This window comes from Tachypleus tridentatus, chromosome 13, assembly GCF_004210375.1.
Source record: "Tachypleus tridentatus isolate NWPU-2018 chromosome 13, ASM421037v1, whole genome shotgun sequence".
Classification (NCBI taxonomy): Eukaryota; Metazoa; Arthropoda; class Merostomata; order Xiphosura; family Limulidae; genus Tachypleus; species Tachypleus tridentatus.
The window spans coordinates 244,061,374-244,075,204 of record NC_134837.1 but is presented as its reverse complement, the minus strand read 5'-3'; the positions used below and the strand labels follow the sequence as shown (position 1 = coordinate 244,075,204).

At 34.0% G+C, this 13,831-nt stretch overlaps 1 protein-coding gene across 3 annotated transcripts in view; it reads right to left on the bottom strand.

The window, feature by feature from the left end:
• Nucleotides 1-258: 258 nt before the first annotated feature.
• LOC143237903 (BTB/POZ domain-containing protein 2-like) overlaps nucleotides 259-13,831 on the bottom strand; it is a 44,436-nt gene continuing 30,863 nt past the window's right edge. For 2 of the 3 annotated variants that reach the window (XM_076477637.1, XM_076477638.1), the window contains 2 exons: nucleotides 5,101-5,441; nucleotides 259-4,167 (listed from right to left, as the gene is read on the bottom strand). In XM_076477637.1, coding sequence (XP_076333752.1) covers nucleotides 3,375-4,167; nucleotides 5,101-5,441 — 1,134 coding nt within the window. In that variant the 3' untranslated portion in view covers nucleotides 259-3,374. Of the gene's footprint in view, nucleotides 4,168-5,100; nucleotides 5,442-11,192; nucleotides 11,342-13,831 lie in introns of those variants that run through there. The other variant, XM_076477639.1, reaches the window with a different exon arrangement.

Sequence of the window (13,831 nt, the reverse complement as noted above, 5' to 3'; positions counted from 1 at the left end):
ACAGAACGAAATTCGTCTTATTGATTAGAATAGAAAATAATTAATCTTCGTGCCGCTATAAGCAAAGAACATCAAAAGTATCACGCCATATAAATATGCATATTTTAGTTTTCTGTAACAGTTTGAGAGTTAATTTTCCATTATAAGTTCTAAACAAAGTCAATTTATAAATAAAAATATAATTTTTTTAATTACTGACAATCATTTAATGTACTTTAAATGCAATTTTACAATAAAAAATACAGGACCACGGAGTAAAAAAAAAAACATTCTTGTCGGTTTTTAATTGGGAAAATAAACGTACAACTTCAAGAATAGTAACGCAAATAGTTTTTAATAATACATCAGCCCCGCCCTCTTTAGCGAAGAAAATATTCATAATTTTCTAGCTTTTCAGTGAACATAACTAGTCTCGAACATTTTCTTTAAGTTAAAAACATATATAATTCTGAATAGCGCCTATTATTTTCCCTTCATAATTTTGGCTACATTAAAAACAAAATACCCGCCTAAACAATGGGTATATAGTAAAAACTAACTTATACTTTATCTCAATACCATTCAGTTTTAATTAAAAGCACGATAGACGAATGCGCAGTGGCTCAATAAAAACATGTTCATTATAATACAGGTCGTTTTTCTTTTTATTATAAACATCAAATATATTTAACTACAGTTACTAATCCATATGCAATTTACAAAGCATCCATATATCTTATTACAGTATAAATATATTCGAGATGTGTTCTGAAATAAAGGGGAAAATATTTACTTTAAGTCAAGCGAATTATATTTCATTTTCTGCTCAGATCATGGCTGTTGGTGTTCCGAATTCTCATCACATCAAAGATGCTCGCCATTTCAGACGTCGGAGCATTATAAGTTACAATCAATTACACTATTCCTTAGTAAAAGAGCAACCCAAGAGTTGATGGTGAGTGGTAATGAATATTTCTCTTCCCTCTAGTATTCAACTAGGCTAACGCAGATCGCCCTTATGTAGCTCTGCGCGAAATCCAAAAGACAAATGAAGAGCAAACTGCTTAAAGAAACGCAACCAATTTTTTATTTCTATGCTTTTCAGATTAATTTACATATCATGTTATCTCAAATCTGTCATGTTTTTACATTTTCGTAAATTTGAAAATTAACATGTAGACATCATAATGTCAGTGGTTAAGAATAATGGCTTTAATCTACTGAATAGTGATACGATTTTTTACTTTATTTTTATCGTCTCGCCTACTCTGACATCATCTCAATGATTATTACACCTCATGTTCTGCCTAATTTAAAGTCATTTTGACAACTGTTTAGTCAGCCTTCATTTTTGTGACTAACACACACATACCTGTTAATGAGTCATAGACGCTCATATTTTTATCCATTTGTATATGGGTGAAATTGATTGCAGTAGATTGGTCAAAACCTTCTGATAATAATGTTGTACCCCATCTATGTTGAAACATATTATTCTTTAGTAGTGAACAGATATTGAATAGCTAACACAATCAAAAGTCGCAATTTACTTGTAACAGTACATGCGTATTTGGTGTACTGAAATTGAACGGGGCGTTATGTGAAACAGGGACAAATGGAGACAGATAAAAGACCCTCTTAGGTCTATACAGTGTCACCTTTAATCATGATATGGTGATTAAAAGAAGAGAAATTGACAGTATCCACCACCAATGTAGCTACTTTTAATATTAATTCGTAATTGAATAGCGGGTTGGGTTGTCACAGTTATAGCGCCCAGACGATGAAATGACGAAAAGTACTTAGTGGTATATAAAGGTTCGAATTTTACACCCTTTCTGTAGAACCTAACATGTTAATCGTTAGAGTATTTCTGGAATATATGTAAGATAAAAAGAACAAATCCCGTTTCTTTCTAAAAATCACTGCTACGTTTTATAATTTGATATGCTAGATAAGCTCGTAGCTAGGAAGCAAAATAATCCAAATAAAACTATGGCTGATTACGAAACGCTGAACGATTAGTTTTTAGATCTAGATTCATGACGGAATGCGATAACGTCAAGAAATAGGACACAAATCTCTCATCTCATGAGTTTAAACGCATTCCACAATCTCTCCTCCCTTCGAAACATTAGCAAACGTTATAAATATAAAAAGGCTGAAACTAGCAATTAAGCCTAGGTGTTAACGGTAAAGATCATGACAGAGAAAGATTTTGAAGCATGTGGATACAAAGGAAGATCACACAAAGAAGTTGTTTGTGGAGTAACTTGGAAGATGTTACAATTTTTGTCACAGCTCGAAGTAAATATATAATGTGTTAGAAAATATGGTCATGAAAACGATTATTTTAGAGAAGTGGTAACATTACAACGTAAAATGTAGTGGAGAATCAATCACTAAGGTTTTAATGGCCATTACTTTAATGAAAGGTAAGAAGAAGAACACAAGGAGAGACACAAATGAATGAGGATAAAAACTACAGAATGGCTATCTACGTATCGTCATCCCTAGTTTTTAGGAGAGTAACATTGACAACAAAGAAGGTAGCAAGTGAACAGCACCCATAGCTAACGAATGAGCCACTTTTGCTTAACCGAACACTGGGATTTAACTGGCACTCTTTCTGTGTTATGGTGCACCCACGTCCATATGTGTGAATGGTATTTTTGTAGTAAAGAGCCGTGAACTGTGAATTCACAAATACACAGCCCGCGCACGAAAATCACTGGGTCACGCTCAATCCCTCAAATATATCAGCCAAAGAAATGTTTCACAACTGAAAATAGACAAATTAACTATCCGTAGATAAGAAAAGTCGTGTTATTTCTATAACTAATAATTAAAGTCAGCTCTTTTAAGCTTTTTTATGTAACACGTCAATTTTTAAATTCTATAATATGAAGCCTACGTAGTTAAACCTATTCTTATTATAAAATAGCATTGCTTTCAGGCCAAAAATAACAATAGATTATGGACTATAAGTGTAAATTAAGCTTTGAATGATAAAAAATAAACAGAAATTAATATTATGGGGCTTGAATAAATCTTTAATTAAATGAAGTCATTGTCTCATATATGTAATATACTGCAATTGCATATAAGTTAATGTCCTTTATATATCTTAATAAAAATAATACCTATATCCTATGACAAACAACAATCATATCTTTTGCAAATACCTTGCTGCATCAACAACGAAACATTTGATAAATTTACATTTTCAGTTGAATCCTTTGTGTCTATTATAAGTGCTGGTACAAAACTAATACGTAGTTTCAAAATAAACGTGTAATACATGTGAGCAAAGTTACTCATATAAGATTTAATAAAGGACACCAAAAATGAACAATTTGCAAAAGCAAGTTCACCGCGAAATTTAGAAAACATCTTCAATCCAATAGCTGGATAACATGAATTAAAATACTCTCCAATCCTTTAAGCAGTTTTTTACACTTCTTCTTGTTCTTCACTGGACAAGATGATTGCGAGTCTGGACTGTTTCTGATGGAACTTTTCAGAGAAGGAGGATTGGTTATCTGAAAAGGTGATTCACGTCGCTTGATAGCCAGTTTCCGGTCCCTTAACTGTTCAGGAAGAAGGATAGAAGCATCCCCGTTAAGATGTGCCATCAGGATGTTCTTCTCTTCGTCACTGAGTACTCCGGATGTAGCTGGCCCACCACAAAATTCCTGCATGCTCATTACCAAATATCTACAGCAATATAAGAGATTTCCTAAAGTGGCACGCTTGTTCATCGAAGTGAGCTCTCTTTTCTGGCGTTTGGCTTCTTGGCAGGCCCAGCGGTTCAAAGCTCTAAAAACCGTAACTTCGGACTTCACCTGAAGAGTGTCTCGAATTACGATATCCATCACAACTTTCGAGTCTAGGTTCTCGAAGTCACTGGTGGACAGCACGAACTCGGCGTAAACATCTATGAGAGTAAAACATTTAAGAAAAAGTTCATTCTGGAGATTCTGTTCATCATCGTAACTGTTATTAGCAAAAAAAGGCTTCAAGTAAGTCAGTACTTCAAGAACATTTTTTTCTGTCACGTGATTATGCAAGTAACAAAGGCAGATGGTGGACAGTTTCTGAACGTTGTATTTCTTGGAAGTAGCAAACAGCTGCAATGCCATTCGAACTGAAGTAGGAGACGCTTCATCCGCTCCACAGTAAACAAATCTAGAGCCCATAAAATAAAAATATTATTTTTTCCATCATGTTATAATTTCGATACAACACCTAAAACAGAATAAATAAATTACCTTAGCGTTAATTCATTAGCTGAAATAAGAATCATAACACCTATCAAAATCATTTCCATAATAAGAGAATTTAATGGTGTTGTTTATTACCTTTAAGAAGTTTCTCAAATTTTTAGCGTATATTTGATGATATAGCTACGCCGAACAAAACATTTTAAGCGGAACATTTGATACTTGTTTTTGGTTTTGATTTTTTTTACCAGAATAGTGTTAGTTTCATTTAAGAGTTTCTTTTATTTGTCATGAATATAAAAACGACTTGTTATTTAAAGACAGTTCTTTTGATATATGTATACATACATAATATAGAGTTTCTTTCTTAAGTCTATAAGCAGTGGAAATTTTAGATTTTTAATGGATCCATGTTTTATTAATTGTATTTATTTATTTTCCTTAATTCACTCATTATTATTTAATAAACTTAAAAACACCAATTTTCTGCTTTCACCATAATTTCACTGATGAATATATGACACTATGGAATTTAGGTTTTGCATCGTTTCCCAAAGGTGGATGCCTAACAAATACAATAATATTCCTAGACAACAAATAATTATACCAATAATACAAGTGCGATGTTTATATAAAAATTGAAAATATCACATGAATTATGTGTTTCAAACATACATTTGTTACATTTGTGGCTTATAGTGTGTGTGTTTTCTTCTAGCAAAGCCACAATGGACTATCTGTTGCGTCGACCAGGGGGAATCGAACCTCTGATTTTAACGTTTTAAATCCGTAGACTTACCGCTGTCCCAGCGGGAAACTTTTGTGGCTTAACCAAACCTCTTTTGCTGTCAGATTTTACGTCAGTACGAAAATTTTAAAAAGCATATCTGTGACGTACCTTAAAAGCTTTTCGAAAACTTCCGGCTCGACGTCCTCTACAGTCAGTGTACGTACATTATCCCTGTTAGCGACTTCCCAAAAAAGCAGTGATTGAAAAGCTGGTGAAGCTTCATAAAGGATAAAGGAGTGACAAGGGAAACGCCAAATGTTTTCTCCCTTACCCACCATAAATATAACATCATGATGTTCTTCGCTGTTGTACAGCATCTGGCCTGGGGTCGGGGCTGAGGGTAATATAGAACTGTCATTTTGAATCCTTGTTAAATCTGATGGCGTTACTGAATACGTTGAAACACGACTGCTTTGTCGCTGCAGATTGGAATGGGAACTTCGGCCCAACTGTTGGGAAAAAGCAGAAACTTTTCTTAAAAATCACACAAGGCATATATATAGTCACGCATAAACAATGTTCCTATCTCAGAAGACTCTTAGCAAGTGGTTTTCATAACCATTAGTCAATTGATAGTTACGAGTAACAATAATTTTACCATACAACTGCTGGTCTACTGAGAAATTTACATAAAATAAAAATTGACCCTCGGTGGGACAGTGGTGAGTTTATTGGCTTACAGTATTGAAATCTGCAATGAGCATAACAAGTAGCCTAAAGTGGATTTGCCGTAAAACGAAAAAAAAAAACGCAATTCTATTGAAAGTAAAACTCAGTCATTGTTAATATTATTTAATTAGTATTTACTTGGAAGTTTTAAAAAAATAATTAACATACATGCCTACGTTTGAAGTAAAAATAAACATCCTTAATCACAAAATAACAACATGCTAAAAAGTATATTTCAAGCTAAACATAACTAATGAGTTTAAAACGTAAGTTGGTCCATTTACACAAGCAAAAAATGAAGGTTTGTTTTGGAGCTTCGCGCAAAGCTACACGAGGGCTATCTGCGCTAGCAGTCTCTAATTTAGCAATGTCAGACTAGAGGGAAAGCAGCTAGTCATCACCACCCACCGCCAACTCTTGGGCTACCTTTTTACCAACCAATAGTGGTATCAACCGTCATAGTATAACGCCTCACGGCTGAAAGGGTGAGCATGTTTGGTGCGACGGAGATTCAAACCCGTGACCCTCAGATTACGAATCGAACGCCTTAACCAGTTCGACCCATTTGGTCATATCGGGCCAAAAATGAAGGTTTTAGACACCTACACTTTCATAATTCGCTGAGTTTTTTATGGAAATAAGTTTCATTTTATTCATTTCAAAACATTTCTAATTTGAAGCAGCCTCTTAAAAGTAATGATGTTCCGTTTTTAGAAAAATTGTGTAGTATATCTACTGCAGGTTTGTGTGTGCATCTTTATACAGCAAAGCCACATCAGCTATTTGCTATGTTCATCGAGGGGAAATCAAATTCCTGACATTAGCCTTGTATGTTTGTTTGTTTTGTTTTTTGAATTTCGCACAAATCTACTCGAGGGCTATCTGTGCTAGCCGTTCCTAATTTAGCAGTGTAAGACTAGAGGGAAGGCAGCTAGTCATCACCATCCACCGCCAACTCTTGGGCTACTCTTTTACCAACAAATAGTGGGATTGATCGTAACATTATAACGCCCTCACGGGTGAAAAGGGCGAGCATGTTTGACGCGACGGGGATACGAATCCGCGACTCGGAGATTACGAGTCGCACGCCTTAACACGCTTGGCCATGTCGGGCCGTCATTAGCCTTGTAAGTCCGTAGATTTACCGCTATCTCACCTGATGACCAACTGCAGACTATCACATCACATGTTCAGTCAAGGACAGGGAATAAACGATACATAATGTGCTACATGAATCTCAACAAATTCTAGGCAGTTTGTGTGTTTTTTAGTCTTTATTAATTTTTATACCCATACACGCAAAAGTCACTGAGAAAAGATTTGTTGAATGGAATTTCCGGTTTTGTCCCAAGTATAGGTTCGTAGTTTGTGCCTATAATATTATACAGCGTAATAACTTCTGTTATTCCGTTTCTTTGCCTCAAAAGTTTCGCGTAAATCGATATGAACGTGCACAGCCGTGTCTAATTTCGAAATGATATAATAAAGGTAAGGCAGATACTCAACTACCAGTTCTTTAATTACTTCATTTGACTGAATATTATTATTTGACGGTCATTCTTACAATCCACCCAGGACCCAAAACTGCAGAGCGTGTTTTTTATAATTTTTTTGTCAATCACCGTGAACTAAGAATATATATATTAGGGATATACACTTCCAGAGAAAGAGTAATACAGTTTTGCATAGACTGAAAAGAAAATACAAATAGTAGTTTTTTGGGGGTTTTTTTTTTGCCTAGTCGCAATCGAATATTTCCTCTTTTATTTTTATCTATGCGCACATATTTCCAAAATTTCCTAAAAATATTCTCATACAGGGCTTTTCACTCCTAAAGGTTTTTCTTCTGCGTTATCAACAAGATAAGCTTTCAATTCATAATCCACTCCGCACGGTTTCCCAGTGTCTCCTGGTGCAGGTTGGAGGGTGACTGATGCAGGACAATGGGGGGAAGCTAAATAAAAACAAATTTGAAGCCAGGATTTTAAGCACAGTTTCTGTTTCTTATTTTCTTATGAAAAAGCGACATAAAATATTTATTAGTTCCAGGAAAAAGCACAGTTGCCTATTAAACATTTATTTAGTTTTAATTTCTGTAGTGTTTATTGGTGTAAAAAAGACATTCTAATACTAGAAATAAACGACGTTACAATACCAATTGTTACGATTATTCTTTAGTTAGACACTCAAAGGTTTGTTTTACGACTTATTTCAGAACATTCCACTGAAACAAAAACTGTAACTAGAAAAAAATAACAAATTTGGTGTTTTAAGGCCGTTTATTTCTAGTAGTTACTTAAACTTTATTTATCAAAGTCGATGCATTTCGATTATATCTTTCAATTTAGAGCAGTCGTAAAAGCGTTTGTTTGTTTCGAATTTTTGCGCAAAAATACACGAGGACGATCTGCGCTTTCCGTTCCTAATTTAGCTGTGTAAAGCTAAAGGGAAGGCAGTCAGTCATCACCAACAATCGCCAACACTTGCGTTACTTTTTACAAACAAACAGTGGGATTGATCAACACATCATAACGCTTTCACGGCTGAAAGGGTGAACCTGTTTTGTGTGACAAGGATTCGAAACCGCAACCCTCATATTACGAGTCAAGTGCCCTAACCACCTCGCTGTGCTGGGCCTTGTAAAAGTGCATGAGTCATAATTCACAATTGTTTCGTCTAACGTGCTTTACGTGTTTGATTCAAACGTTTGAAAACTGTTGCAGTTTTAGGGCCCGGCATGGCCAAGAGTGTTAAGGCGTTCGACTCGTAATCCGAGGGTCGCGGCATCGAATCCTGGTGGCACCAAACATGCCCGCCCTTTCAGCCATGGGGGCGTTATTATGTGACGGTCAATCCCACTATTCGTTGGTATTAGAGTAGCCCAAGAGTTGGCGGTGTGTGGTGATGACTAGCTGCCTTCCCTCTAGTCTTACACTGCTAAATTAGGGATGGCTAGCGCAGATAGCCCTCGAGTAGCTTTGTGCGAAATTCAAAACAAAAACAATGTTGCAGTTTGAACATTGATTCAAATCTTATAACATTAATTACTATCACGTGGTATTAATAAAATCAATATAGTACATAACAAGACTGCCAGAATTGTTTCTTCCAACTTGTATGGTGCGTTTCATTTAAGCGGGATGAACGTAAGTGTTCTAATTTGAACGTTGCTGCATATCTTATAATAATTATTATAGTAATAGTAATAGTAGTAACAGATACTACTAGAACTGAAAGTAATTGTGGATTACAATGTTGCCGTAAGTGTCACTCCGAACTTTTTTAGCCTGGCTCTTTTCATAGTTTGGCTCTTTGTCACATTGTTTTTGTTATAGACCACTTCTTGTTTTACACACGCATGGTTCATACAGTGTTATCTAAACAGTGTGTTCAGCGTCACTGGTTTCGGTTGTTGCTTGTAAAACCGTTGATTAACCCATGGTAGAATATTTTTAATATGTAGCTGTTACTGCCCACATTTTCAAAACAGGCTGGTTTTCTCCAAACAAAGCCGCATTATGCAGCTGGTCAGGCCTGTGTTTGGAAATACGTGCTTTACATGCAGAATAAAGTGTTAAACTCCTAGTTGAGGTCACAGTGTATAAAATACGAGATGTTGCAAGTTAAGTCCTATCGAGAACTAGATCTTCTGATTTTATTTTCTCTTTTTGCCAGCAAATGCTTTTTTAAATATAAATAAATAGTGTAATATATATTATACAACAGTACAAGTTAGGGCATTTCCTGAATTATTTTATTGTTGACAAATAAGTAAGCTGTTGTGGAAGTTTCAATGTTGTATAATTTAGATACAGAATTCACTGAAGCTATTGGAATACACGGCAGATAAAGAAAGAGAAGTCTACGTTTCTGCCCTACTTTAGTGATTAATTTCTCTTACTTTATAACACATATACTGTATTATATTCAGACTTGCCTTAAGATTGTTAGAAACTAAATATCAAAAGTGGAACGGTGCTTCTGGTTGATGTAGTTTATGTGTAACAATACTACAGAAATAGCAAAATATTAATGCTGTTTTTTAATCTAAAACCTAGTCGTTGGAACTAAATCGTTCCTCACGATACAGTGTGGTTGGCATATTATCATAGATTGTTTCTTAGTTTTACTCGGACGTTTTTGCTAATACTTCTAGAGATCTGAGAGAGAAATTTGAAAATCATCTTAAGTGAAAGAGCTAAGCCTTTTCTTTTTCTTGTTTTGTTTGGATAAAGATGCTTTTCCAAAAACTTTTGTCTAATGATAGTTGTTAGCGTTTAATTTTGTGCTGTTTTATTTTAACTATAAGAATATGAGTGTCACGTTATGCTGTTTACATTTGTTAAAAATGTTATGTGTATTATAATGTTTTGTACCTTAATTAAGTTTCAAAAGAAACACAATTTCAAAAGCTAATATAGATGTTAGTGAGAGGTAATTAGATATGACCTGAAAAAACGATTTACACATAACGTTACATATAAAGAAAATATATATCCGTTTTGGTTAAATTTAGTGGTTGAGATAGTTTTAGATTTGTTAGTTTGTTTTTTTAATTTCGCGCAAAGTACACAAGAGCTATCTCCGTTAGCCCTCCCTAATATAGTAGTAAGACTAGAGAGAAGGCAGCTAATCATTACCACCTACGGCCAACTCTTGAGCTGCTCTTTTACAAACTAACAGAGGAATTAACCAAGATATTATAACTCCCCACAGCTGAAAGGGCGTGCATGGTTGGTGTGACTTGAATTCGAACCTGCGACCCTCAGATTACTAATAAAATGCCCTAATCACCTGGTCATACCAGGTCTGATTTTAGATTTCTTATCAGTTACCTGATAGAATTTGGAGATATTTTAATAGCTTAGAGAAATAATTTGGTTTATTCGTTAAATATATACAACATTACAGCATCAGCAAAGATACCAGAATATTTGTCAAAACTAACCCAATAAGTAACTTAATAAGTAAATAAGTAAACAATAAGTATGTTTTCATTACATTTAACGTTGTAAATAAAACTGCCATTTACGTGTGTATGTGTAGCTAATTATCTGGCATTAATCAATACGAATTAAGAGCTAGATTAAATGTTATGTATGTAAAAACGGCTGGTATGAGTAGAGAAAGCACAATGTAGAGGAGCGAACAACGTTTCGACCTTCTTCGGTCATCGTCAGGTTTGCTCCTCTACATAAAACAATTCTCAAACCATACCAGCCGTTTTTATATATATATTTTTCTCTACAGTGGGTTTTCTCGTCATCACGGATTATATTAAATTTTACTACTTTCTAAAGAAACACAATCAATATACAAAAAAACTAAATTCTATATAAACTCTTCAAACAAGTGTAAACGATAAAACGTAAACCACAAATTCCTAAAGCTGTAACTTGATCAAAAATGAAATAAGTCTAAAAATACTGAAGACTGCATAAGATAAAAACTTTAAAACTCTCATAAGTTTTTTGTTGTTGTTTACAACTTTCGAGCTAAGCCACATCGGTATTATATCTACACATAGTTACCTTTGATTTAGAAATGACAAACCACAGGTAGGCAGCTAATGAATAACACAACTCCAAACTTTTAACTGGTAGTCATTTTTATGATCCATACACAAGTTGGTAAATGCTTACGGTGTTTTTGCGTCAACGGAACGCGAATCAAGAATCATTGAATTTACGATCAGGCAATCTAGCCACCAGGCCACGCCCAGCTTAAGGTGTTTGGTCTATTTTGAAGAGCTTCCCTTAACGTTCGTGAACATTTTGTTTTGTATACAAAAAGAAACGACACATAAATCTGCTGAAATAACAAAATATAAGTATTCTTAGTTATAAAAAATAACTTAGAGTTATTATAGCTTAAATTGGTAAAAACGTTTTACAAGTTTCCAGATGTATTTTTTCACAATTGCTATATTAATTAAAATAAATAATAGGGCATTTCCAAACAGTGCAAGAACCTTGCTAAGGTTCACTCTTACGAAAGCTTAGACTCTGTGTTGAATGAAATATTAGATAAGTCGTTTTTCGAGACATTTCAAAACATATATTTTTCACAGATTTGTTAGTTTTTATATGTTTTCATAGCTCTATGAAAAAGACAGACATAATGACTGCATTTGCAGTTTAGAAAAGATTTAGAAATCACTGTGAAAGTTTAATTATTTCTTATTAAGACAATTAGGTCTTCGAGTCTTCAAACAACACTGAGTTAAATGAATCTTCCGAAGATTCTGTTCCATGTTAGTAACTCTGGACCAATTAGAAAGAAAGAAGACAGAAAACGACCAATCATCGGTTTGTATATCGTTAGTATGTTTATAAGTACCGTATTTACTGCAAAGTAATCAATATTACAAGCTATGTTTGAAGAATTAAATATATTAATCTCATCAATTAATTCCTTTTTGTTCAGAGATCATTTACTTTAGAAACTGAGGATCATTTTTTTAATAATTGAAGGTAGTGTCTTAATAACTTGTATAATTACCCCGTGCTTGTACGTAACATCGCGACTTCCGTATTAAATGAAGCGGATGTTTAAATGAAAACAGGATATTTTGATGAGTCAACATAACCAATAGTAATATGAACTTCTTCTTCCTTGTTCAGCAATGTAACAGTTTGAAACGTCGAACACAAACTTACATCTGTAATTATTTGAAGTGTAAACATACTATGAATGGTCTATATCAATCTTACTTGTTATTCCTTGGCTTACTTAAATAAGTCAGTTTAGCTTATAGTTATTTTTCATATTGAAATCAAGAAACATTACTCTAACAAAAATCATGACCTCTTTGGTACTTTTGGAGCCTTTTTTTAAGTATAATATGAAATTTTAATATAACAATAGGTGAACACATTCTGCCAACAAAAGTAATATATGTTAAGTTTGAAAACGCATAACTCCAGTGTTCGTTTAATTTGACTCAGAAGATCGTTAGCCCGGCATGGCCAGATGGTTAAGGCACTCGACTCATTATCTGAGGGTCGCTGGCTCGAATTTCCGTCCCACCAAACATGCTCTCCCTTTCAGCTGTGAGAGCGTTATAATGTGACAGTCAATCCCACTATTCGTTGGTAAAAGAGTAGCCCAAGAGTTGGTGGTGAATGGTGATGACTAGCTGTCTTACCTCCAGTCTTACACTGCTAAATTAGAGACGGCTAGCGCAGATATCACTTGTGTAGCTTTGCGCAAAACCCAAAAACAAACAAACAATACAAGCAGTGCATCCAATGGATTCTGCTTCAGTTGGGATCGCCAGGTTAATGGAGATCAAAAGCAGATGGTGTTTCTACAGTGTCGTTATACTTTGCAAGATTACATACAAATTTCAACCTGTTTTAGCTTATATTTATAGTTTCATTTATTTAATTTTATTATATGTGTTTTACAAAAACAGATGGTGGTTCAAGGTAGAATGTGTTAGTGTCGTTCTATGGGCGAGTGGTGTTACTTGGGAAATTGTATTTCTCATGTTAGTACTAGGGTGGAAGGTGTTTCTATAAACGATAGTTCACTAGGATGACGAGTTCGTCGTAGCATATATTACTAGGATGACGAGTTCGTCGTAGCATATATTAGTGTGTCTCAATATTTGATTACATCATCAATATTAAAGTTTTCACTTCTAGAATTAATTACATGTCCTAAAGAGTTAGAAATTAAACTAATATTTAACCAGACAAGTATTATAGCATTGAGTCTCACATGTTTAAGTTTTTATTATGCATATTATCTTAATTTAACCAATATTTGAATAAGGCAAATATTATAGGATTGTCACTGATTTACACACTTTTATAGTGTTAGTTATCTGTTGTTCTAAAATAATTTTATCATACCTAATAATTCTTTTTTATAAATATTGAATGAGACAGTTACATTACTATTCTACAACCTACTGTGTTTTTTTATTATTTAAGTTTCGGTTAATATAGTCTAGTATATTCTTCGTTTTTATATGTAATTCGCATAACATATATTTTATAACTGCCGTTATGTAAAGGACATATTTTTCACTATAACGAAATTATTTAAATGTTAAATAATATACAATAATTTAACAAAGCAGCTTATTATTTTATTAGTTATAATGCCCGTTGCAAATGGTCACCACATTATATTCCTAAATAGCAAAATTAATTAAATCTCA